The sequence below is a fragment of the Apteryx rowi genome, unplaced genomic scaffold, assembly GCF_003343035.1.
Source record: "Apteryx rowi isolate R43461 unplaced genomic scaffold, aptRow1 scaffold_77, whole genome shotgun sequence".
Lineage (NCBI taxonomy): Eukaryota > Metazoa > Chordata > Aves > Apterygiformes > Apterygidae > Apteryx > Apteryx rowi.
Window position 1 is genome coordinate 178,375 of NW_020451060.1, and position 27,175 is coordinate 205,549.

At 36.1% G+C, this 27,175-nt stretch overlaps 1 protein-coding gene across 5 annotated transcripts; it reads right to left on the reverse strand.

Moving 5' to 3' along the window:
* Positions 1-1,984: 1,984 nt before the first annotated feature.
* On the reverse strand, positions 1,985-27,054 carry KIF27 (kinesin family member 27). Of its 5 annotated transcripts, XM_026088462.1 has the most exons (19): positions 25,562-25,580; positions 24,986-25,392; positions 22,932-23,132; positions 20,594-21,564; positions 18,237-18,380; positions 15,629-15,835; positions 14,905-15,080; positions 14,366-14,499; positions 13,647-13,802; positions 13,204-13,341; positions 12,351-12,556; positions 11,294-11,491; positions 10,827-10,940; positions 9,644-9,820; positions 8,790-9,005; positions 7,535-7,741; positions 6,492-6,690; positions 5,850-6,014; positions 1,985-4,175 (listed from the first exon to the last, which is right to left on the reverse strand). In XM_026088462.1, exons 2-19 carry the CDS (start codon positions 25,293-25,295, stop codon positions 3,712-3,714), a joined length of 4,383 nt encoding a protein of 1,460 aa, XP_025944247.1. In that variant the 5' UTR covers positions 25,296-25,392; positions 25,562-25,580; the 3' UTR covers positions 1,985-3,711. The 5 variants fall into 5 exon arrangements, with proteins under 5 accessions (XP_025944247.1, XP_025944245.1, XP_025944242.1 ...); XM_026088460.1 differs by lacking the exons at positions 13,204-13,341; positions 25,562-25,580 and adding an exon at positions 26,987-27,054 and having other exon boundaries at positions 18,237-18,377; XM_026088457.1 differs by lacking the exons at positions 13,204-13,341; positions 25,562-25,580 and adding an exon at positions 26,987-27,054.
* Between the last annotated feature and the right edge of the window lie 121 nt (positions 27,055-27,175).

Here is a 27,175-nt window from a genome sequence, read left to right on the forward strand (position 1 = left end):
CTCAAAATTGTGACAGTAGGAGGGACACAACAGAAATTATAAGGATAGAAAATCTTGTGAATGATTGCCATTTTGTATCTTTTTAAACCTGCCTCTCCTTAAATACAGCTACCAAATGTAATAGAAAATAAAAGTATTTTTGCTCTAAGCTGCCTCAAAATACTCATCCTTCATGAGCCCAGTCAGCTGGACTACGTGTGGTCTGAAGAAGACCACTAGAAGACGAGAAGCACATCTTTTCTTACCCTACTGCCAATTTTTAACTAGCTGTAAATTACACCATTGTATTTTGTAACCATGGCATGTAATCAGTCTAACCCCCCCAAAACCCCCAAACTCCACTGTGTCTAGTTGCATTATTTCTTTCGGCTAGTGCAGTATTCATGTGTTGTACGATTATAATTTATAGCATAAATAACCAAGGTTAACAAGGTTGCTATCTGCAGTACAACAGTTCTTTGCCATATTATATTTATGGTATTCATCATTTAGTTAAAAAAAATCATATAATATTTGAAGTGTATACAAGTGCCCTTGTTAAAATGAAGTCCTGTAAAATAGTTTTTCTCTTTATAAATAGTTTTCAGATGCATTAAAAAACCCAGAATAGAATATAGCATGATTGATCAGCACACTAATCCTGAACAACAGAACCAACATACTATTTTCCATGCAGTAAAACTGTTGAGCTGAAATCCCCAAATCAGTCAGATTAAAAATTACTTTCTCAAGGTAGAAGATCCCCCCCACCCAACATAGGCAATATATATGAAGCTTCAGTACCCTTTAAATCTCCCCTTTAAGTTACTCAGAACAAAAGTTTGTCTTAGGGGCAAAAAGACCCACTGACTTCTTAAAAGTCAGATTTGCTTCTCAGAGACTATGTAATTAATGTCAGAGCCTTGTGCAAACTACTTTGCATGGGGCGAATCCAAAAATAAATGTGTAGTCCTAAGTAAAGTGTCAATAATGGAAAAGGTAAGAGGCCATTACAGAAATGCAGCCAGCTGCTGTCACAGTGTTCAGTTACTGTAATAGAGCATTCAGATCATAAATAAAGTTTATATTCACAATTACTAGCTAAACAACAGAATGGATATGTATGGCTTTTTTTTGTAATTAGTTTTAGTACTGGCATAACAGGAAAAACAGCTGTTAATAACTAAAAGAATCGCATGGTAGCTCACTGTAAATTAACTCCATGTTGTTTTTACTCCCATATTGCACATCAGTTAAATGTCAATGAAGGCCATAAATGCAAATGAATGAATAACATCAAAACAGTATAAAAGACTGATAATAAAAGCTTAAAACCTTGTTTTTAGTTAGCAAAAGAGGAACTACAGATTGTCTCAAAGAAGGAAAAAAAATTTATTGATATTGGCTCTATCAGAGTTATATTTTATGTAAATCAGAAAGTAATCACTTTTTTCATTATCCCTATTTCACTGCCTCACTGGCCTCTCTCATTGTTCTGCTTATGTATGTAAATTGTTAGGTCCCATTCATAGTCAACACTTCTTCCACTTCTGTAAAGATCACAAACATACCTAATATATTTATCTATCTTAACATTAGATGACATTTCAGTTATCATTTCAGTTATGTCTGGAAATTGATATGCATGGCATACAGAATGTAAAGTGAAAAAATTGACTATGTTTTTGATCACACTAGTATTTCTTATTGTAAGTATATTATTTTACTGATGTTTGAATGACTTACCCGCAGTTCTACAGCTACAGAAACCTCCAGAACATCAACTGATACCTACTAGTGATAGAGTTGTTCTTGCCTACGTTTTAATTTTGCATCTGTAAAGAGCAAGTTCTTAAATTTCTGCAAACTTCAAAGCAAGAACACATTTATTTACAGAGTAGTATGTGGTATATGAAAATGCACAGCATTATCTTAGAAGAAATGCCTTCAACAATTTTTTCACATAATACTGAGATGTAATAAATAATGGCAGTACACATTAAAATACATTTACTTGTTTATTGCTTTCTGACTACAAACATTAAGTGAATAATAAATACAGTAATATTAAACTTAATTTTAGTAGGATTCACAGTTGTTACTTACATTACAGTAAAAAGAAATATTCAAACAAAAAGACTCTAAATCCTTATCTCACACTTCAGCTGAATAACAAGAAATAATTAAGTGTAATTGTGAAAGATAGTCATTTGACAAGTAAAATGGTTTAACAGTCTGATTATAAAATATTTTGCAGTCTACTCAAAATATTAAAATGTGCCACAAGACAACAGACCCACTGATCATGTTGTAACAAGATCTCTTGATACGCGCAAATTTGTTCTGTGCTTGCAGCATGGAAAAATACAGTTTTTAAATCTACAGCCACACACTCTATACACAAGGCCTTGCCTAGATAATATCAGAAAGCAGTCTTAGTTCACAATATGAAAATTTCCTTTGCTAAGTACATCTAGTAACCCAAGACATTATTTTCAAACATGACTGCTTAGTCCACCTCTAAAATAAAGCTAACCTTACTTTCAAATGTGCCAGTTATCTCTTGAAAAAAATCAGGCTACTTTTTGCATAGGAGACAATTATGGATAGATGTGTTGAACTCTTTTTAAGTTTGGACATTCTGGACTCTGTCTTCAAGTTTGTACAGCTACTAATTAGCTTATCCTCCTCAGTGATCACTGTCCTCTTACAAAAAGACTGCTTTTCATCCTGAACTGATTAGCAACAACAACGTAACAATAAACCAAGAGGTATGCGTAGTATTTGCTCTGAAACAGATATGCAACCCAAGAGAATAATTTGTATTTATTCTAAATAAAAGGACATGAACAAAGAAAAGAATACTACATTGCTCCATCTGGCTTACCTAAAAGATGCTGAATTTGGTCCTCTATTTTCCTGTTGTATTAGTACAGAAATAAACATCATGCTTTAGGGTTGCCTAAGTGCAATTCATACCCTCAGAAAAACTCCAGCAAACAAAAACAAAAAGTGAAATAAGTAATTGTCCTAATTTAACAAATAAGACATAACACTTATTTTGCAAGAAAAGTTTATTTTTTAAAAAACTATTAAATAATTTAAGACTTTTGGCTCACACAGTAAGACTCTCAAATAAGAGTAATTAAATACTGTTTAAAAAAAAAAGTAAGTACTTTATGTTCCTTTTCCAGAACAAGTTTAGTTTTAGATACCAATTTTTATCTCAAGCATGTCTTGTATAAAATGTATTATTAAAAAAAAACAAAAAGCAAAGAATACAGAAGTCAGTCATTACTAATACTAAGTGACAGTCTGGCAGCTACATTTTCTAGCTATATATGCAAATAAATTAAATAGTTTGTTATAATTTCTGACCCAAGGGAAATAAAATTTAATTCTAGAAAACCTAAATTACACAGTGCAATTTTTGGAAAATACATATATTTTTTTGAAGTTGCTGAAAAAAACTCCCCCACCAATACAAATAATTTCCTTAGGGTTAAAAGGCATTTGTATGATACACCTGTAGATACTGTGCCAATTAAAATGCATCTCAGATTCACAGAAACCATGTGAGCACAGCAAACACCTGATGACTTGATAGTATGTATAATAACTGAAGAACACTTACTCATTCATCCATGACTGCTAGTTAACAGGGGCATGAACAAAGAAATCTAATACAATTGCTCGAGTAGCAAGTGCTATTAAAAATGCAATGAAGAGTAACTATATCTTAGTGACACTAGACTTTTTGTCCATTTCAATGGAGTCTGGAGCAATAAAACTGACACCAACTCCAAGACCTGAGCGCCTCAAAGATAATTCAGAAGGAGGGATATGACGTAGCTCTCGGCGAGACAGTTTTACTGGAGTTACTCCTTGAAACTGTGTTATGGTCTCTCTCCTCTGGTTGAGGGAAAGTGGTTGAGGATGAGATTTTGAAGGCTGTGCTTCATCTGTTCCTGTTTTGTCATCGTTACCGCTTGACAAAAACATTTTGTTACATACAACTTCTGAAACATCTTCTCCAAGGCTGCATGAATTCAGCCGTGCTCTTAAAGCATTTGTTCTGTCTGTTTCTTTTATCTTCCCTGGTTGACTATTGGTTTCAGGGTTAGATGTCCACTTGAATTCTTCAGAAGCAACTTCTGCTTCATCTTGACCGAGTGCCTTGTTACCAACACCATGATCTAAAATAAAATTTACCAAGAGATAAATAGCTAAGAGTTACAACTCTCATGATTACCTGCCTCCAAGAAAAGTTAGGTAATAAGCATAGTTTTACAACTTTAATAAGTTGTAGTATGAAAGTGGTCAAAAATAATCATCATCTCACATTTTATTCTTCTTGTTAAAAAGTGTGCCATCTACAAAAATGTCAGGGTGATTAGCTGCTTCTTTCCTCTAGCTAGTTGCTTGTAACACAAGCTTCATCCTTCTAACTTGTGGTGTATCCTGGTAAGCAATCTTACACCAAGAGACCCAAAACATAATCAGCTTAATTGTTCATATTTTCAAAAGTGGTCATGTAATTGTGCAAGCAAAACACACAGTTCTGCAAATGTGTACATGTAGGGCTTTTATTAAAGCTCAGGAACCAATTATCAAAAATATTTTATTCTGTTGTATGAAAGCATGACTCAAAATGCATTCTAAAGGAATATAACTGAAAGTAGTGATACAAAAATATAGAGCACGTAACTGCTACCAAAATATGCATTTGAGAAAGTTGGAAATGCACAGGGATCTTTTCCATTCTACTCTTTGCCACATTTTGCCAAAAATGGGTATTTCCCCACAGGGAAACATGTCCTGAACTACATGCTTCTTTGTTTATTAGACACAGAGTAATCTTTCCCATGCTCATTTAGGAGCCAATCTCTAGAATATTCATGTTCACCACAGGACAGTGTACTTTACAGTAATGAACTTTTTGGTTCATTATCCTGCCTAAAGGACAAGGGCTGAGCCTTAATTCACTCTGGGAGGGGCAGGTGCATGATCAGCACCTACATGTACAAAGGCATGGCATTGTCCAGAGTGGAAAGAAACAGAAGTATCCAGTGGGAGGAAGAACCAGTCATGCTGAGCCTCAAAAAGAAACACAGAGCCAGGAAGGCTTCATTGGGCACGAGGTGGTGGTGGTGGCATTGAAGGTGTGAGAACCAAAACAGTGACAAAAATTGAACCTTTCTTTCCCCTCCCCCCACCAGAACAGATTTATTATAGGCCTGAATTGTGCTAGTAGGACAGGAAGCAAATAAGAACTTATAATAGCAATTGCTGGTCTTTCAAAGCACAGAATCACATTAGAAAGTTTATGTTTTTACTACAGCTGTCTAAATCCTCTCTTTTAGCCTTAGTAAGGAATAAACTTTTAGTCACTAAAAACGTGGAACTCTTCACTGACAATTTCCAATTGGAAACTTCTATGAAATCAAGTGCTGAGAGCAACTTTCAGTTAATTTTGTTTTTTAACCACTACCATACATCTAAAAGAGTGTGAATAGCCCAACACCAACAGTGGCATACTACAATGCTGTTAGTTACAATGTCATTCAGAGCCTTTCAGATAGTAAAATTTCTTTCTCTTAACAGTTTGAGACTGTAACTGCTGAAATTATGTTAGAATCCAAAGAAAACAAAACAAGAATTTAAAGCATTGTTGTATTACAGGTTGCTGAGGCTACAAACAAATGCTGTCTTTCATTTGAAACTGGGGGAAGATGTAATTAACTCTTCCCAGAGAACACACAGTGCAGTAAAAAGTACAATTTTTATAACTATCTGATATATTCTGTGTATAACCATACCTCAAATGGTCTACTGACAATTGCATAAATATTTTAAGATAATATACTTACATTTAGTGGGTGCCACTAATTGATGGGACGAATCTCCAATGAGCTCCTTTAATTTCTTCTTCAGTTCTCTGCTGGTTTTCTTATAGAAAAATAAGTCTTTTTCCAGTTGCTGGACTTTTACTTCATACCCTTTTAAGGTTTCTGCAATACCTTCACTGTCTTGTTCTATGACAAGTAAAATTAGTTTTAGAATGAAATACACATTGCATTTTTATATGCCAAAAATCAAGCTGCCAAACCAGACAGTCTGTATCCTGCTGACAGTTTGCTTGCAGTATGTACATTTTAACTACTATGACATAGGATCAAAAAAGCCATGTCTACCCTGCTTGTCCATTTTAGTAAGAATATTTATAAGATCAAGATCAACAGGGCTTTTATCTTTCAACTTTTCAACTAACAGCAAACTGAATATGAAAATATGGTATTTCTGATACTGTTTTTAAAAACATTCAATTTTCTTTTTATACAGACACCTTGCATCTGATCCCCAGCATCCTATACAACACCAGAATTAGTAACAAAGTATATCTCTATACTGTGTGTATTATTATTAAATGGTTTTTTTTAGTCAAAATACGCTATTTCTCAGGAGTGACTAAAGATAATATTTGCTGTACAAGCCCCCAAAGAAGCAAACACCTTTGAAATGATGCAGTATTAACTGTATTTTTTGTTCATGTTCTTTGTGTTGTAGGGTCAGCTGTCTGTCACATTGTAGCTTGATGTGTTCAAGTGCAGATTTTAATTCACGTATTGCTTTTTCCTGGTCTATGACCTTCATTTCCTGTTCTTCAGTCTGCAGTTGTAATTTACGTTCAGACTCCCGTAGGCCAACAATCTAAGAAAGAAATACACTTCTTTTGATTTATCAAGCCATTTTAATAAAGACTTTACAGATCTGCTTATAGATTAAAGCACACAAAAGGAATGGTCTCTATAAGCCTTAAGCACTGACTGGAAACAGACTTGCCTACTGTGAGTTCACACTTCAGAAACGAGCTCTTATTAAAGGTGTATTTTAATCACATGGACTAGTGGTTTTTTGTTTTTAATACCATGCCCAGAATTTAATTGATACAATAGCGCCTCCCTGATTCTGGAAAACTTACAACTTGCATAGCACAGAGAGCTTGTTCACAAGATCCTCCAGGTTCACCCAAGGTCACAAAAACACACTATGCCCTTTTTCATTTTTATGTTTACAGATGTCAGCACAATTCTTCAGTATGAGGCTGTAAACACTGCAGGCAGTATTTGCAAAAAAAATTTTGTATTTGGGGTGGGGAGGGGAAGGGGGGAGGGGTAAGAAAAGGAATACTAGCCTGAACTTTATGAAGCCTACATTTGGGAAGAATTTCAATTTGACAGCAGTATTTAAATATGTTACTGCTCCAAAAATTAGCAATATAGAACATTGAAAAAGAGCATGGAAATCTCTAAATTAGCTGCACCCTATAAGCTGTTGACCTCAAAACAAGATATACAAATTTAACATATAAGTATCTTTCTTAGGTTAATGTAAAGATTCCAAATATCTGAATCAATGTCAGATGAATATAACCTGAGCAGCCTTTCACCAAAAGCCTGTTAAATTGATCTTTGCTTCTTGGTACCATTTCCTTCCATTATCTAGAATAACAACAAACAATAGGATAAAATATTATTCATAAGTTAAAACAAACCTTGTTGAAATATTTCAAGAGGATAGCTCTGAGCTCAGCAGCAGACAGGGAAACTAGTTTTCCTATTACATTATCCTCCCTCTGTGAGAGAATCTGAGAAGAGGACCTAAGCAAGTGCTGGCGACTCTGAATACTTTCATTCTTGTAATCAATGGCAGCCTCCAAGGCTTCAATTCCTTCTTCCAGCTGGAAAAGGACATGCTCTTCCTACAGAGATGCACAGGAAGAACTTTAAAAAATGTGCAAAATCAATATTCTTACATATAATACATTCATTAACTTCATTCTCCAGAGTGAAACTACTCTGAAGAGCAAGGCAACTGGTTATAGACATTGGAATGGGAAAAGTAAGAGGAAGAGTACAGATCTAGAGTGATTTTTTTTTTTTTTTTTTTTGCCATGGTAGAGTTCCATTTTACAGAGGTCAATCAAATGATTCATCACCACAAAAGTAGAAGTTACACTTTCCTTTTTAACCTTCCCTCATCCTCCCCTCCCCACAGTCCAACTTGTGCTATAACTTTTTTTGGTGTGCTAGGTTTCTGCGGGATTAATAGACTAATAAGGTCAGTAAAGAGCTTAGTGACCATAACTTGTGCAGGAAAATGGCAGAAATGCATGGCCTGGGGCACTGTAGAGGGCTCTGAGGAGTGAAGCAAGGAGGAGTCCTTTTGGCACCTGCAGACTATTTGATCAGCTCAGCCACATCCCTATACTACTTCAAGACCTAGAAAGAATCTGTGCATTCTATATGAACTTACTACATCTTTAACTTAATTATACTAATCAACTAAAATGTGGACCATCCAAGCAATATGGGTTATTTTCACTGTAAAAATGTGAAGGCCTTCAGGTAAGGACTGCTTTGTCACTAAATCCTATGAAAAAAATCAAGGGGCATCACTATTAGAACACAGCAATGTACATTCTGTCCTGACACAAAAATATCTGCTCGGGATAAACTGATCAAAATCTAGAGTTTCCTTATTTCTAATTATATGGTCCTTAGAGGCAGTGGAGTTTGTCAAGGCACTAGCTAAACTAAGTCCCTTTGAATATAAATTTTGTTAGCTAGCGCATAAGTAGTGCTATCATTGCAGTATTCTAACATTGCTGTAAAAAAAGAAAAAACACCCAACCTCAGTTTCTTTGTTCTAGCTTATCTAATATTTGGAGACATTTTAGGTCATGATTAGAATGCTTTATTACACAACACTACCTAAAAGTTATATTTGTCTCAAAGGTGCTTACTTACTTCAGCTGATAACACTTTACCATCTTTCAATTTCTCATCCACACTGTTTCTTCTTCTGAGCAGCTGATCTCTTTCCTTCTGTAGAACCTGAATTTTTTCCAAAATGTCTTTCTTGTCTTCAGTAGTGCTGTCTTGAAGCTGCATACCTTTATCCCTCAGTTCCTGATCCAGCATACTTAAGCGAGTGGATAATTTCACACTATCTTTGTTTAAAGCCTAAAAAAACAAACAAACAAAAAACCTCCCCAGATATAACACTCCTTCCAGAAGAAGCATGTATGTTAGACTGTACATAGTTCAAATTGCACATCCTGCAGTAAAAGACCTGTCTGCTTCTTGCACAGAGAGACTCCAATTATACTGAGTAGGTAGCTACCAAAAAATTACTATGTACTTGAAAGAAAAAAGGAAGGCACTCAACATCAGTTTTCTACACACAAAAAGTTAAATAATGAGTTAGTCATTACAAGTGACAATGATATTTTAATTTCTATTAACGTTTGCTACTAAATATAAATAATGCAAAATGTTTCCCCTGTGTTCTCTAGTTTGCAAAAGGACCGAGTCATTTTTTGGTACCATATTATCCAATATTCTGCAATAAGAAAACACTAGAATTCAAATTTTTGTTTGGTTTTGTATTCAGAATTTTGGGGAGGAAAGGTGAATAAATATGATTATTCTATATTATTCACATGTAAATGTTGATTTGCTCAAGCCACTCTGTAACTCAGTGGCAGTGCTAGAGACACTGTCAGATGGCTTCAGTCTGTTCTGCTATGTGGTTCCCTGCTGCCCTAGTCTTTCAGTTAGCACTACAATTGTGGTCAGTTTCACAGTGTTTCTTAGATCACCTGGCTATATCTTAGTTTCTTGATTTCAAGGTGGCTTTTCTCTTGTAATAATGCTTCTTTCTTGGTTACAATGGCTTCTCTTTTCTTTAAATCCTCCTCTAGTTCTGTTAACTGTTGGTGCTGTTGAAGAATTCTTTCCATTTCTTCATCCAGCCATTTCTTCTGGTCTTCTAATTTCTAAAATTTAAACAGAGATCCAGAGAACATTAACTAGCACTTTTGGGTTCAGAATATTTTAATTATGGTTTTTCCTCTGTTAGAGTAATGGATTTCTATAACCACATAAAACCCAAACATTTCTAATGTTAACATTAATTTTGCAACAGGTCAATTCAGAATAACAAAGAAATTGGACAGACTTGAAAAGTCTTCTTTTCCTAAGAATAGTTATATAAATAAAAGTCCTCTATATAATCATAGCAACTAGGTTTGGAAGGTACCACAAGAATTCTGCTAGACCAACCTCACTGCCTTGTAGTTGCCCAAAATCAGTTATTTGAGAAAAAACAGTAACTGCCAAGAAAGTGTGATGCTGAAAGAAATAAAATGAGAGCTCTGATCCTGTTAACACAGTCCACTGGAAATTTCTTCTCACTCCATGGTTTATCAGTGGGTATATTGCTGGTGAAGTTAAAAAAAAAAAAAAGCCTTTGTCTTTTTCAATTTATTTTCACCCTTAAAGATTTTGGATAACTCATGGAGCTCCCATATTCCAATATCCAGATTTGGAATACATAGTTTAACACCGTCACAGAGGATGCCTACTACTCTAATCTTGTTAGGAACGATCAAATCCATACAACACCTGTCATTTATATCAGTGAGGAGAAAATAAAAACACCAAAAAGCAAACCTTGAAACATTTATAACAGAGCTTGTCAGGATCACCCTCAAACCTATGAGACAACCAAACCCTTGGAATTCTCCAGTCTCTGAATCGGCATCTTTGACAATTCATATGAAGACAATCAAACACACTATTGCCTCCTCCTTCTCTTCATTCAGAAAGAGCACAGGAGCTTCTTGACCACATTCCCAGTTTTTGTTACAGCAAAAAGAAAACAAAACTACCATGGGATATCTTCTTCCAAACACCTTACAGAGATAACTAAGGAGAGAGGAAGATTTTTTTTTCCTCTTTTTCCTTTTCAAGGCCCACACAGATTTGGAATAGATTAGCTACCTGTAGCTTCTGTGAAGTTCCTGCTGAGCTATTTTTCTTCTTTTTAAATGCAGCAATCTCTTCATCTTTAAGTTTAAGAATCTTCTGTTGTTGCTCCATCTTTAGCTGAAGGTCCTATATAAAAAAAAAAAAAACTGGCTTAGTCAGTCTGCTATTTTTTTTTTCCCAACCTATTTAATGTCAGAGTCCACACAGGTGTATATTCTGAAATACTGACCTTAAATTTATCAATAAAACTGCAATTCAGGGCTAGGCATCAAGTAATAAAATAAAAAAGCCTGAAGAGAAAGGTAAACTGAGAAGATGTATGTGAAAATATTTATACACAATTTCTTTAGTATACTTTTCAAGAAAGGCATTGCTTAAAACTATGGAAAGTCTAGCAGTATATTTCAATGTCTTTGGGAAAACAGAAGGAAAATTGGCTGATCTCATTCTCTGTCATAAAGAAACAAAAAGAATCTTACTTTAATTTGTTGTTGGTCCTGCTTAATCTCTGCCTCTAGGAGCTTCTTTTTTTCAGTCTCTTCATGCAGTCTTTTCTGTAGCTGAGTCTGCTGATGCTTCATCTGAGCCACATTCTGCTCAAGTTCTGTCGCTCGTCTCTCACTTTGGTTAGATAATGAAACCAGGGTCTTAGTGTCCTGCTTCTTCTTCTGTAAGGTCTGAAAGTTCATGGCAAAATTCTTCATTTCACTGAATTCTTAGCGTCAGCAAGGCTTACTAACTTTTGCCCCCAAAAAATCACTAATTATTTCTATGGCTTCTGAACCATCTGGTGAAGTCAGTATAGGCAGAATTAATCTCAAGCACCGTGAAAAGGTGCAGATACAGTTCGAGCCTGACATTACATCTAAACTAGTAAAGTCTTCCAGAATTCATAGCTCTGGAAAATGTCACATAGACATAATGGAGCCAGGATGTCCCTGCCACTGCTGGTACTCAGCTGAAGCTGATAAGCCACTTAACTCTTCTCATACAGTGCTTACCCAAGCCTACTCTTCTACAAGTGAGGCACGGAGCACCTAAGCTGGCCCCACACCAGAAATTAAACTTAGGTGTAGTAGAGCTTAAAGCATGACGTCAGCACCACACAAAATGACTGCATTGGGCCTGGTCTTACAAACGTATAATAACAAACAAAATGGGAATTTGTTTAGAGCTGGAATTTATATAGTAATTTCCTAAAATGGCAATTTTATTTATGACAGGTAATGAAAAAAAAAAACAACCTTGAAATAGTCTCCTTGTGTAGGTTCTTCTACATACAATGATTTATGAGCATCTCATGTCACCCTCTCTTTCTCGGTTATTAGCTACCAAGAAAATACTGTATGTATCTAACCACATATACATTAAAAAAGCACTGTGAGTATAGCGATATTAAGTTTCTCATGACATACCAACCATCCAACCATCTTCAACTGTGTAAAACTAGTGAGGGCTTTATAGGGAGAACGTTAAGGTTTCAAAGATGCTAGTAGGACAGGGATTTGCAAATCCTAATGGTCAGGTCAAAAATACCTGCACTTTCAACTTAGCTGCATCCATCTTCTTCCGAAACTCTTTCTGTAACTTGGCTTTCTCAGCAATGTCTCTCAGCTCCTTACTTTCCAACTCCTGAAGCTGCTTTTGTGTTTCAGCGAGTTCCATTTTGGCCTGCTCAGATTCTTGCTCCAGTTTAGTTATTTTCAAAGAATATTGCCTGCTTACAGACTGAGCATCCTTACCTTAAAGACATCATATCCAAATAGTTTAAAAATAGGTGCAGCGGGATAATCCATTGAAATGTAATACTTAATTAGGGAGTTGAATTATTACTTATTTCATTCTTTTGGAACCAACAATTTCTAAGACATTTTCCAACTGTAAAGGAACATACAGTTCCTTTCCTGAAAAGTTCAATCTGCAAGTCTAACTCTGAAATAAAGATAAAGGAAGAAGTCTAAAACTGAATTCTTTGTGTGTCATCTGATATCACCTAGAGCACCATATATAACATAAATAAAGTGAAATTCTTCTACCCATTGCAATCTTTGTCAAAATGGCTCCTCTATATTTCATAAATGCTTCCTTTTTCCAGAAGGATATGCTATTTACTTATTACTCAACTTTCAGGTGAATAATCAGCGAACAACTTTGGATCAGATTTCCACCTTCTGATCTATTTTGGGCGTTCTTTCTCAGTTAGATTTATGGGGGCATAGAATCTTTCTCAATGCCGAGAGACAGTCCCAAGGGAATGTGTGCATAAGAGAAGAGTGTAATTGCAGGAGTTGTGCAGAGAGGTTCTTACCACCATCATAAGCTAGCTTCTGGCAGACATGAAAACACTACAACAGGTGTGTAAAGGATGTAAGCTAACAGGGACATCGACCTTTGCCCTCATTAGCTCCTGACTCCTGCTTCTCTACTGCAGTGCTGGAAATGTGGACATTCCCAGCACAGCGTTGTATCTTTTCTCCTATCCCAGACACCATGTGATAGATATATGACGATGGAAAGACCTGTAGCACTAAGCACACATGAAAAACTACAAGACTGGTGGAAAAAAGCAATAATGAGCAAAGCATACAAAATACTTAACAAACACACCTGCACATCGTTGCACAGTAGTCCCTAATCCAAGTTTACAGCCTTCAATGCCATCTCAGCAAATATTTCATAAAAAATGTGAATCTGTATGTTACTAGAAGTCTTCTAGCACAAGGTAATTACATAAAAACTAAGACATGCAGAATTTCAAAAGTACTCTGTCTTGTTTGGCCTTATTTACTTCTGAACTTCTTCATTTTAATGTGCCTTGCAGTAGCCAGTTACCTGTTTTTACTAATTCCTTAATAAGTTCCTCCTTCATTTTGATATTAAGTGCAAGTTCTCTCATTTTTCGCTTGGCCTCAGTGAGTCTCAATTCTGAATTCTTTAACTTCTGCATGTTAAAAACATGACTCTTCCGGAGGCTGTTCATCTCTTCACCTTGAAAGAAAATATGGCAATAGTGAGATGGAAGATCTGGAATACACTCTGTATCCAAAGGACAGTGCTCTGGAACACTGCATCTGTAGGCTTCTAGCCTGGGGTGGTGGTGGTGGGGGGGGAATCAAAAGGAGAGAGAAGTGCAAAGAGTTTTTTCCTGCCATCTGTAAGAGATAGTAGTTCTAAACAGGGGGAAAAAAAAGGATGGCATTCATTAGCATTTCAAAACCCTGAGTAGGAGGAAAAAATATTATTTAAATAATTTCAGTGTATTTCTGATAAAATAATACTATTTATTTTCTTTCCTTGAAGGAGTGCTAAGGATTTATATCTAAACACCTCTGATGTGTGAAGCGCTTGCTAGCTAATAATGTTATTTAAATATTAAGGTCACTGATGCAGTTTCAGGAAAAAAAATCTCAAATCTAAGCTGAGCTACAAAAAAACAATTATTGTTGTTTTAAATGCCCATATTTGGATGAGAAAAATAATTAAATGTGATAATCACATTCTTGCATATTCTGATATTATAATATACTTTCCTCTCATAACTTCCATTTTACCTGTGATTGTGTCAGTCAGTAGAGCAGATTTGTTGTGAAAACTAGACTTGTCTACTTGACACTTCGTATCATTTAGGTCAAGGGGAAAGCAGAGAGAAGCCCGTTTTCCTGTCCATGTGCAGTTTATAGAACGCCTAAGGAAGAATGAAAAACATGCTACAATCCAAAACATACAGGGATTGTTTTCTTTTAAGATTATGTACTGTTGCATGAAGTTAACAGAAGAATCTCGGAGTGAGAGAACTCACACGGGCATTTTTACCTTCCTTTTTTCTCCTAGATCTTGTTGGTAGATTCTGGCCCCAAAACAAGAATCATGTGATATTTAATAAATCCAAAGCTATGTCCTGACACACAGGTCACTGACACAGTTTATTACACTTGTCTTGCATTATGCCAAGTTGGTCCCATAAGTTTAGCTTAAGTAACTTCTTAAATGTCCTCCTAATATAGCAAGATTAGGCAGTAATATTACATTTGATATGCATATGCGTATAAAAAAACAAAACAAAAAAACATAAAAGAACAAAAAATATTACTTAAATGACGTTTTCTTTTTACTCTCTGGATCTCCTTCCTCTTCATCGCTATGATCAGATAGATGACAATGAAGCACTTCATCCTGATCTTCTATGTAGCTCAGCATCATCTGGCTGCGAGCACGGAATCCTGCCATCACTCGGGCCAGGGAGTAGGCAGGGGGGCTGGTATACGCCTGCCAAAAAGCACCCCAAAACGATGGGAAAAATCACTTGTAACAATCTAGCAATTCTTCACTGATTTCTCAAAACTATTTCAGTTCAAAAGTGTTACCACCTGAGTTTGCAAGCAAAGGTTTTCTATAAAACTTCTGAATACCTTTGTAATAGAAGTTTTTGAGAGAGCTTAGCGAACTTTTTCCAAATACCAAAAAAGGCACTGTTAGCAACTCATTACCAAAATGTATTCAATACCTCAGTACAGGATAATCATTCATTTTTGGTAACGTTTCATATCTGAACCCTCAAAAGGCTAACAAAAAAAAAAAACACCACAGAAAAGACAACAGCTTTATCACTGTAAGTGATAAATTATGCAGAACATTTTGGACTATCACAGCATAGCATCTGTTGCAACAAATTAGAAAGTAATTTTTTAGTGTCTTCAATGGGAAACTAAACGACAGCTGACAAAACCACCATAATCTTTCATGTCAACTCTAATTCTCTAACTATAATCATTACAAAGTAAAGGAGAAAAATGTAACATTTGGGCAGCCCGTACCTTTCGGGTCTCTGTCCCTGAAGGTGGATGAAAGGAGCACAGTAGACTCTTTGTGAGTGGGACACTGTATGGCCTCCTTGCAAATGCTGCAACAGCTGGCTCATCTCCACAAGCACTTGGGAAGTCTGAAGTTTTCATAACTGTAAACTTCTCTAGTTTTTCTTTTAGATGATCAATAAGCATCTGCTGTTCCACCATTTTCTCATTCTCAAGGGAAAAAGAAAACACAAACCAAAACTGTTGCTGATCATCAGCTCTCCATCAAATTCATCTTTCCTAAATTCATTACCAAGATCATGAATCTTGTATATCACTCACTGACCCTAAATTCTTCTGCAGCGCACAAACATGCAAATTCTGCAACAAAATGAAAATTCTATGACATATCATTTTAATTAATATACCCCCCCAAACTCTCATAAATATTTTGAAGACTTTTTTTTTTTCCTAGAAAGGCCTATTCTAGGTAAGTTACTTTAGCTTATTTAGGCATCTAGTGAGAAGCAGATGACATACCCATCAGCCCATACTTGCTTTATTTGTATGTGTTTATGGGGGAATAACATGGGAATTCAGCACAAAACATTTAAGTGGAACACACAGTCTGAGTCTAAATAACTAAACATGTATACAGGCTTCCTCTTTGAGCAATCTCACTTTAAATATCCTTTGTGTTAGTAACCAAACATATGCAACTATCTGCATGATTCCAGGACCCTTGTATTAGGTACTTCTTCTATCCAGCCTCAACTTTGCTAGCAATACTAGTTTGGAGAATTTATCTATCTGCCCTTCCTACAGCAGTCTCTGTATATTGTTCAGAATTACGTATCTTCTGTAAACTGATCTATAACATCAAGATTATATTAATTTTCAATCCCCTCCATTACTTTCACTTCTTTTCAGAGTACCTCTAAAATTTGACCTACCAACAGAAAATATGAAAAACAGCTGTGACAGTCAACTGAATGAAAGATTTTATGAAAGATATTTTGCATTCTCCTACTTTGATTCATATATTTTTCATTCATCCTTTACATCTTGTTTTCTGAGACTGCAAATTCTTCCTGAGCACATAGACAATTCCTTGAAAACCGACATTTTGTTGGAATACAATACATATGTATGGAATACAATATCCTTATGTCACAGGGAATTGAACATATATGTAACACCATATTTTTATGATTTTGGAAGCAGTACAAGTCAACTGCAGGGATCCATCTGCAGCTAGTCTTCAGCTCTTTTTAAGACTCTCCATCCCCAATATGCTTGCACAGACAACTCCATAGTACAACAGCAGTTCTATAAATACATATATATATAAACATTTAATACTTAGTAGATGCTACTTTTATGATTCTGATCCTATCATGTATCAGTAAATTATGTATTTCTGTGAATGCCACTTCAAACTATTTGACACAAGCATTTACTTTTAATTACCCTACTTATTTTCATACAAGTTTTTAAATAAAAGGGGCAGTTTAGTGGATTAAGTACAAAACTGGTGTCTGAGAAGTTTCAAGCTCTTCTCCTGTCTCTGAYACTGAACTGATTGTGACTTTTAGCAAGTCTTTTACTCACTGTGTGACTGCTTCTGTTCATTACCTTGACCTTGTACATTCCAAAATATAAATCAGGAGCATTATCCTAGTGTAATAACCTGACACTATGTTGTACAGGAAAAAAACAAAACAAAACAAAACTAGCCAGAAATGACAGAAAAGAAAGAAAATGACAGAGGGAAGAAAAATGCAGTGAGCAGTATACTTACCTTTCATTCAACAATGACTTTCCCCAAGACATCAGTAAAGAGGAGGAAAAAGGAGAAAAAGTAGAATAAGGAGGAGTACTAGCTAACCATGTTTATGCTGTTTTCTTTAAAAGAATGAGACAATATTCTATCCATCATCCATGTGAAATGCAACAGCAGGGGAATATCAGCTGCTYCACTTAGGATCTTGTGTATCTTGGAATACTACATACTTACTGCCCATCACCATTTCATGAGCAAGCAAGTGATCTACAGAGGCAAAAGGCAAGCCATTTCCACTATGTCACTCAGCTTCCTATAATAGTAAATGCTCAAAAACTTAGGACGAAATTCTGCCTTATAAAGTCAAAAGGCAACAAAATTTTATTCTCATATATACTAAAGCTATAACAAAACATATTTCTATAGAGTCTCTCAATTAAAGCATTCTATAGAATCTTTAGAATCCTTCAGAGGCTTTTCAAATCTCAATTAATTAATAGTCCTGAAACAACCTAGAAAAAAAGTATACAATGGGGATGTGTGTTATGTTTTTAGGAAGCACAGAGGGGTTGAATGATTTACCTAATACCATACAAGAAGGCTGTGGCACAGCTAGGCTGTTATACAAACATCAGGAATCATTGTCTTTTGCTTCATCCACTAGATGAACCCAACTCATTAAGTGATACAGTTCTGATTCAAACAAAACGCCCATAAGATTGTTGGATACTGATGTCTAAACAACAACCAAAAAAAAGCATGAAGGACCTGTCTTGAAATAACGAATGCATTCGCACATACATCTGATTTGAACCATCTTTCCAGTGATATGTACCAGAGTAAAAATACCTGTAATCTGTTTGTTTCTTGAGCTTCCTTTAAAGATTCCACTTGTTCTTCATTTTCCTGTATTAATGTCTTTATTTGATTCTGCAATACCTTCAGCTTGAGATCCTTCTGGCTAAATACTTCTTCATCCATAACTAGAGCCTGCTAGATAATAAAAGGACAGTTCAGCTGGAAAGAGGGGACAGTGTTATTCTTACAATTGGAAAATGAAAAAGTCATTCATTTGGGATTAAAAAATGTGATCAGAACTATAAAGTTCTGAATTAGATATGGCAAGTTCTCCAAGTGGTTGTGCGGTATTTCTACTAATTATTTCTTCACTTCTGTGTTTTATCTATTGATTTCCTTCTGACAAGTTTTTCTCCCATGGAAAAAAATGTACCCATAATGAATGCTCCAGGATGAAGTGGGTATGTAAATACAGTTATTTGCTTTATAGTGTGCTGTGAGATGTAACCATAAGGTCTCAACATCAAGAGTAGTACACTTCTCAAAATGAAGAAATAAAGATGGCATTCCACATTCTGCAGCTCAGATAACTGCTTGAAGAGACCATAAGAAGACCGTAGAAGCCAAATGCAAAGTATGGAAGCATCACCTCATAGTGTTCTAAAGCTGGATACCTATGTACAACTAGCTTACCTGCATCTTTCTTCCAAGATGAGATAAATCTTAACAGCTTTTAAGAACGCATTCAAGAACCTGATGTTTCTTTAGAGAACAGAACCTTTCCAAAGTCTAYGTACCAATGCAATGCACTGTTTCTATCAAACTTAGCAGACATGTATTCTGCCCCACACTGGTATCATATTATCATTCAGAGCTGAGCCAACTACAGAAAAAAAGAAGAGAAAATATAGGCTAGTAGTAAAGAAACTTGCGCAGATGTTAGCATGATGACAGAGTGGGGTAGAATGCAGTGATACAAAAGAAGCATATTGTCCATCTGTTTCTTTTTGACCTTATACAGTTGGCTGCTGGGAAATAGTATTTTGGTATGCAACACATGGAGCTACACCAAAACAATACATGCTAAAGTAGACAAAATCGATCTTTAAATGAAGACAGTGAATTCACCTATAGCATTTGTCATATCAAAATATTTTAGTTAACTTTTACTAGAGAAAAAGACACCCTGTCCCAAGGCATCATTTACATTAATCTACCCTTCTTCTGTAGGAAATCCAGGAACTCTAACAAAACAAAAATTAAAATAAGAATGTCGCAGTTTACAAAATTCTAATTTGTTGGAGCACAGCCTCCTTCTGTAACAAGGCAGACTCATATTAGTTTATCAAATCTGTTCATAAAGATCATCTTTTCATCAGGATTTCATTCAAGTTCTAGTTTCAAATTAGAATTTCAGGTTACAAAATTAATTTTTATTTGAGGCTCTGTTCATTGTACATTTTAATATCTGCATTATTTGGGATGTTTTGTTATTCATATTCAACATTTTAACACAGTACATTCAAGATGTACACTTCCTAATTGTATATGGGGATGTCCCTATAAAGAACTATGTATTTGATCATGTTTCAGTTCTGTGAGGAGACATTATCATGCTCAAGAAGGCTGAGAGCTCTTCTCCTCATAGATCATCATCTGGCACTATTATGTGCTGTCTGAGAAAGCTACTTCAGAGTTACCAGCATGAGAGGATCCTCATGGGATAGCTGCATGCTGAGAATCCCATATCTTGTTTTGAAATTCTCACCTCAGCTGGAAAACTGTAAAGAAGTATGATGACACCAAAAAGCAGAAAGTTGATATATAACTCAGAAGCAAGTGTTAGAAAAGCGATAAGAAACAGAAATCTGTAAACAGTTTAGAAAATCAGTAAGCTAAAGGCCTGATAATGGAAAGGAAGGTGTTCTTGGCATAAACACTGCAGGAACGCTGCTGAAGAAATACAGGTTAGGAAAATCTGATTTAATAACATTAGATAAGATACTTGCAACTTCATAGTACTATGAACTTAACCCATCAATCATCTGTAAGTGCAATGATAGCAGCAGAATATCTGCATTGTAATTATACCTATAATGCTGCTGACAGACTAATTTGTCAGCAGTATTTAAAACAATTTCTGAGTTTAAAGGACAACTGAAACTACCATAGCCTAAAACAACAAAAAAAAAAAACCAGAAAAAACAGCTCAACCTCACAGAATCATCTTAAAAATTACTAGCCAAAGTATAACATCTATTTACCTATCTCTCACCCATTCAAGTAAAACTGTCCCTAGAAGCAGGCAAACAGAACTGCACAATATTGTACAAAACTGAATTTAAGTTTTAGCAGACATAAATTCACGTAATGTTATTTATTTAAATGATCAGCTTATAATTAAATACCTGGCATTTTTTTAGTTCCCTCTTTAGCTGAAGAATTGTGATGTGATGGGGCTCTTCTTGGTTGGTTCCAGTCCCAGTATCAATCTGCTGCACGGTGAGTGCTTCCCTCCTTACTTCCTGTACCATGGTGATCCAGCTCTGCAACCTGTCCTGCTGACTTCTTTTTAAGCTAACATCATCCTTCAAATCAACCAGGAATAGGAAGACTTCATCTAGGCAGTTTTTATAATGGAAGCACTCGACCTGAAGCTGGGTAAGCCGCTCTTCAAGCAAACTTATTCGAGTCCTTTCTTGATTCAAGTCTTGTGAACCCTGATTAGCATGATTATTAACTTGCTGATTCTGCAAAGCTTCTCGAAGCAATCTGATTTCAAGTTCCATTTCATCAATCCGGTCTTGATCAGGGTTGTAGTTTACAACTGGCTTATTTCTAATATTTTTGGCTCTGTTGGAATATTTGAGAGAATTCAAAGATTCATCAAAATCTGATGAGGATGGATTTATACATGTTATCATGACAGTCTTGGCATTTCCTCCTAGGGAGTCTTTCAGAATACGAGTGATTTTAGCGTCCCTGTATGGAATATGTACACTCTTCCTCTTTGGATCTCCAAGTGCACTGATGACATTTCCCAAGGCTAACAAACCACTGTTGATCTGAATGGATTCTTTGAACCGTTCACCAGTATTTCCAGTCTTTGTTACCCTCTCTGATCCTGCCAAATCCACAAAATGGAACTTTGAAGCAATCATCCGGACTGATTTCCAAGATGAATCTTGTGCAGCATCAGTATTTTTTTGAGACTCTGCAGATTGTTTCTGACAAATGCTGATGGTAAAAATGGCATGAGATCGACTGGAGTGCTCATTCATTTGTGTTGTACCTGTGTGACGAGCTGCATTGCCACCTTCCAACAGGCTAATCACTTCATCTGCACATTCAACTTGGTATTCCTTGGCACCAACAATCACTTCAAACACCAAACCAAAGAAATGAAGAATAGTAATTCTAAACTCTTAGCAAAAGTTTACAGCAATTATGAATAGTCGATCCACAACCATGAACTAGATAAAGATAAAAGCTTGCATTATTATGAGCTCACAGCACATACCTAAAGGAAAATAAGACATCAATACGTGAAAAGCATGAGGTACAGCACATTTGAAATCTGCAGATATTAAATATGTGGGTGTACCATGCTACAGCTTTTGAAACAAATAATAATTTAAGCATAATAAACAGCTTTTAGCCACACGCAATTTGCAATTTAGTGCTATCTAGAAAAAGTATGAGCAATCTCAGCTTAAAGGGTATTTTTCCAGTTAAAAGAAAAAAAAAGAAAAAAAAAAAAAGGAAGTAAAGTTTATAGTAGGAGTGATTCCTAAGCCCTGGCAAGGACAGAATTCCCATTTTGTATTGCTCAGGTAATAGGGCCTTCCAGACAGTCACCTCTATTTGAATAATCTACTAATGTGTCAGTGGCAATAAATATTCCTATCAGCATATTTTTTGTCCATAATTTTAACAAAGAATGGAAAAATCTTGCCTTAGCAGGTACATGAGCTACTGAAGCTGACTGAAACCATACTGAAAAAGAGCAAAAGAGTTTAAAACATATTGCTGGATCATTATGAAGCAGTGATATTACCTGCAGGCTAAGTTTTGCACTAAGTAAATGTACATACAGTGCCTTCTTCCAACTACAGACAAGAAAGCTGTGCCAGGTTAAAGCAACAGAATATTATTATTTAAACAAACAGAACAATTAGAAAATAAAGAATAAATACAGAAAAACAGATCACACAGTTTCAGAATAAAACATCTCTGCAGTGGATTCTTCTGGCATTTTCCTGTAGTGGACAGGAGGTCTGTGGGGTAAGTGTTAATTTCAAAGCATCCAAAAAATATCAGATGCTACCCTCAATGAGATGTTCTCCTTTCTCCCATGCAGTTCATACGGAAATGAGGGGCAGATATTTACACTATAAATGACTTAACTGTTATAATTTTTAAGTGAGAAGCAAAGATTCAATCTTGAAATACTTATTCAAGTGAAAAATCACATTTATGTCATTGTGTTTTTAGAAAGAATTTGCAGAAACTGTAACTGTATTTCTACCTTATCTGTAGCCATTTCTACTGGAACATTGGTATTGGTCACAGGTATTTAAAAACAACTGATTCAAATCACCTAAACTAAACTTACTATTTTCTGAAAATAGAACTTTTTCCCCAATATTAGTAATCAGTAAGTTCTTTTCAAAAGAAGGCAAGAATAATCTGCATTTGAGAACACAAATGAAACCAAATGTACAAATTGCAGAGCTGATATCCTACCTGTATTTCCCTTTTCGTCTTCTCGGATATGTAAATCTTTCACAGAGGTCTCCAACTCCAATAAATCTCGAAGTTCTTCCTTGTAAACCTCTATATATGATACTTTCACACTGAAATCAATGTTATGGTTTTCAGAGATATGCTGAAATAACTCCTGAATAGCCCGTGGGATTATGCCTTTTTCATCCTCTGCAGCTGACACTGAAATATAAACAAAGATGTCACAGAAGCTGCAGTCATGCTGCTGCAGAAATTACAAAGGCTGAAGACAGAGAGCAGGCTGTGAGCTTTATTACTCCATACACTAAGGAATCTGAAGTGTTCAGTGTTTCCAGTGATTTATGTAAATATTTGCACTTCTAAAGATCAGAATATTTGTTTGCATGCATTAATAAGATTCAAAGTTAAGTTCTGAATAACTTTATGTTAGATTTCAAAAAATTAGGAAAAATATGGAGCTTGCTTTAATCCAATACTGCTCAGATGACATTCTTCATTCCAATTCATTATGTAATGTAACAATATCACAAAGGTTTAGAAAGAAAACTTACAAGTTTCACTAAAGTACAGTAAAGACCATTAGTAATTAATGTAATTAGAATATGGAAACTGACTGCCTGTGAATGGGAGAACACCAAGTATCTTTCTTTTTTTTACCAGGGAAACAAAGAGCTGCTCACATCTGACTGAATTTAAATAAATATATATGAAAAAGCTAAAGCTGCTGAGTTTTGAACAGCCATATATTGTGGCATGCACTACCTAAAGAATTTAGCTAACAATGATACTTACCAGAATATTAAATAACCATTGCTAGAGGAAAGACAGCATAAAGATAGAACAACAGGCAGAATTAAATATAAGGAAGATTTTAATACCTACCAAGAGATTTACAATAATCTATTTATATCCACTTGGAAGACTTAAATCATAAATAAAACTACCATGTAATAATTCGGTATCTTCTATGATTATTATAAATAGTGCTTTAAAATGCAAACGTTACATCAAAGAAAGGAAATTAATACTCAAATAGATAATTTTAAGAATTGACCTGAAATTAAATATTACAGTCACAGATAATCCAAAGGACTGTCCATACTGCAGAATAACATGTAGATTACCAGCTGACATTACTCCCAATGGGGGATTGGTCTGGGGAGGAGATGGAGATGATGACACAGACTGTTCTGAGGAGGACAAGAGGGACCAGCCTTTGTCCTTCTGTTGCTCTTTCTTATTCTTCCAATTAAACAGAAGAAATTGTTACAGTTCTGCAGATTGCAGGGAGGAGGACCCAAAGTTTGTGATATGGGACTTTGTAGAAAGGCAGAAAGCAAAAAAATGCATACATGCAGAAGCTACAGAGGTTTTCTGCAAAGTATTACAGAAAAGAGTAGCCCAGTCTAAGGTATTTGAGAATTAATAGCTTGGAAATACCAAGTTAATTAAATAGAAGAGTTTCACATATCCTCTTTTAAAAAATAAGAATAAATATGAAGTTAGTCTCTTTGCCAAGCTCTCAAGAAGCTGCATGCTAAAATGGAAGATGCGAAAGAGTACTTCATAAATTGTATTTTTCTCAGATATCTTTGGTATAGCCTAAATTATGGAAAATCTGTGTTTAGAATTGCTCAACTATCACATAAACTTTGGAAGCACATTTTTTAACCATACTTTTTTCCATTAACCCTTAAAAATTCTTTTATTAGTAGCACAATGCTTAGATATCTTACTGATGCACCTTATGGAAGTTACTAGAATACAGAGAGCTGGTACAAAGATTATTCTGAGTAGGCCCAACAGAATTATCCACTGAAAGCCAATAATGGGGAAAACTAAGCAGGAAATTAAAGACAAAGGAAAAAGAAAAAAAAGTAAAATATACACAAAGAAAAAGCCAGCAGCTAATGTGATCTAGACACTGCAAATTATTCAAAATATAACTGCTGAGCAAAGTTATTTCAAAACTGCAGAATCATCTATGTATTAAATATTTAATTTAAACAAATAGACTGATCACAAGACACAAAAACAAATTTTCTACAACCTACCAATGTGACCTCCTCCAATGGTGTAAGTCTTCCCAGAACCTGTCTGTCCATAGGCAAATACTGTAGCATTATATCCGTCAGTCAAAGACACTACAAGAGGCTTAATACAAGTTGTATATACTTCTTCTTGGGTTGAATTTTTGCCAAATACAAAATCAAAAGTGAAGACACGATCTTTTCCGATAATAATCTGTTGTGTATTTGGGACTAATCTCACACACACTTGATGATTATGAAGAACTTCCTTAGAAAGCAGAGGCCTGATCCGTACTGCAACTTTAACTGGGATCTCCTCCATGCCAGACTCCATCTCTGTGTTCCCCACTCAGTATTCAGGGAACCATTAAGAAATCTGTTATGATTCCTGTCTTCACCTCACCATGTCTTCACCTCTCAATTGTCTGTAACTAAGAAAAAAAAATTTTTTTCTGAGTTAAAAACTAATTTCCTCCTGAAAAACAAAGTTGAAGAGTTTTTAAAAAAAAATACATGAGCACAATTACGCTCCGAAAAGTAACTGTGGTATAAAATCAGGCAAATTAATAACTGTTATATCAATTTATAAATTAATTTTACCTCCATTAGTTTCTAGGAGAGCAGACTTAACCTGAAGTCTGAGAGCGACCTCATCTTCTATTTGAACATAATATAATCATGTGAAGCAACAGTACTGTAAGAGCTTATTAACAAACTTTGTCGATAAAACATATGCCCAAATGAATCCACTTATTTTCCTATAGCAGCATTCATGCTGCATGGGCAACAGAAATCAGTGAACCAAAACATTTTTCTACCAAAATTGTATGTACATATACGTACACACATACACACTTTAAAACTCTCTTGTACTTAAGAAAGGCCAAGCAGTTCAAACTCAACAAGCACAAAGCAAGCAGTTGTGTTGCCTACAGAGCAGATGTGATTTTAAATACGTTTAATTACACATATTCTTCTGATTTTAATCTGCCTGTTTAAACACATACATAATTAATTTCTAGTAATTATATATGTTAGCAACCATAGTTCCTTATAATACTCCCTGCGTAATCGTTCTTACAACATAGGCACTACACAGTACCACAACCACAAATACCAAGCTTTTTTTAAAGCTGTCTTTCAGGAACATTCACAAACACCCACAAGTGCTGCTGGGTCCCAAACATATCATTTCTTTTCACTCATTGTAAGTATACTTGCAACACAAGAAAAACTTTGCCGAACTTTCTGCTTGCTAAACTCCCACATATTGCTTTCAAGAAAGCTGCATTACTGAACTGGCAGAACTCCTCAGCTAAACACCTGAAATCCAGGTTTGTTAAAAATATGGCCAGCTTTAAACATTCTTTTGTGGTCGCAAAGAAATAAGTTTTTGCATATTATTTTATTTCATTTAGCTTGTTTGAGAACTTGTGCGTTCAAAGTTGAGAAACTATCTGGAAATTGAAAAAAGAAAAACCTTCTTTTATTAACTGAGTAGAAGAAAAAAAGCGAAAGTGTGAGGCTGAAATAAGCCTCAAATCATAAAGGATATAGTGATTAGAAACCGCTATTTGAATTTACTGAAGATTCAGAACACATTTTGCTCATTTCCTGTTTTTACTTATCCAGGTAGCATCCTTTGTATCCACAGGCATGTACTGCTTTAAAAGGCTGACATTCTGCCTTTTTAAAATTACACGTCAAACAAAGACAGTTTAAAGCGAGTCTGTCTGTCTGTCTGTCTGTCTGTCTGTCTGTCTCTCTCTCTCTCTCTCTCTCTCACACACACACACACACACGAAACAGGCACGTGACTCACGGCAGCACTGCGGCGCGGCCGGTTACTAGAGCAGCAGAGGCGCGGGCGCGGCCCGGAGGGGGCGCGGGCGCTCCGCGCCGCTGCGCTCGCCGTGGGCCGAGGCGCGCCTTTCCTCCCCACCAGCCTGGCCGGGCCCGGGAGTCCCCCGCGACGCCGCCGAGCCCTGCCCGGGCCGCCGGGGAGCGAGGCGGCGGCGTACCCACCTGCAGCGGCGGCGGCGGCGGCCTTGTTTACGGCTGCTCGCTAGGCAACTGCGGCGGTGTCCGGCGGCACCGCCCCGCACCACAGCGCCGGCGGGAGGGGCGCGCAGCCGGGTGCCCGCGCGCAGGCGCCGCGCGACCAGTAACGGCCGCCCCGGCAGCGGCGCTCAGAGCGCCGCCGAGGCCTGGCGG

What these genes read in the sequence shown, in the direction of transcription:
- KIF27 (XM_026088462.1), bottom strand. Translation starts at nt 25,295, where the DNA reads ATGGAGTCTGGCATGGAGGAGATCCCAGTTAAAGTTGCAGTACGGATC. An exon ending in CAGCTAAGTTGAAAGTGCAG is followed by an intron (nt 11,492 to 12,350) that starts GTATTTTTGACC and finishes ATGAACTTTCAG; the next exon opens with ACCTTACAGAAGAAGAAGCA. An exon ending in GAACTTCACAGAAGCTACAG is followed by an intron (nt 9,821 to 10,826) that starts GTAGCTAATCTA and finishes TTTAAATTTTAG; the next exon opens with AAATTAGAAGACCAGAAGAA.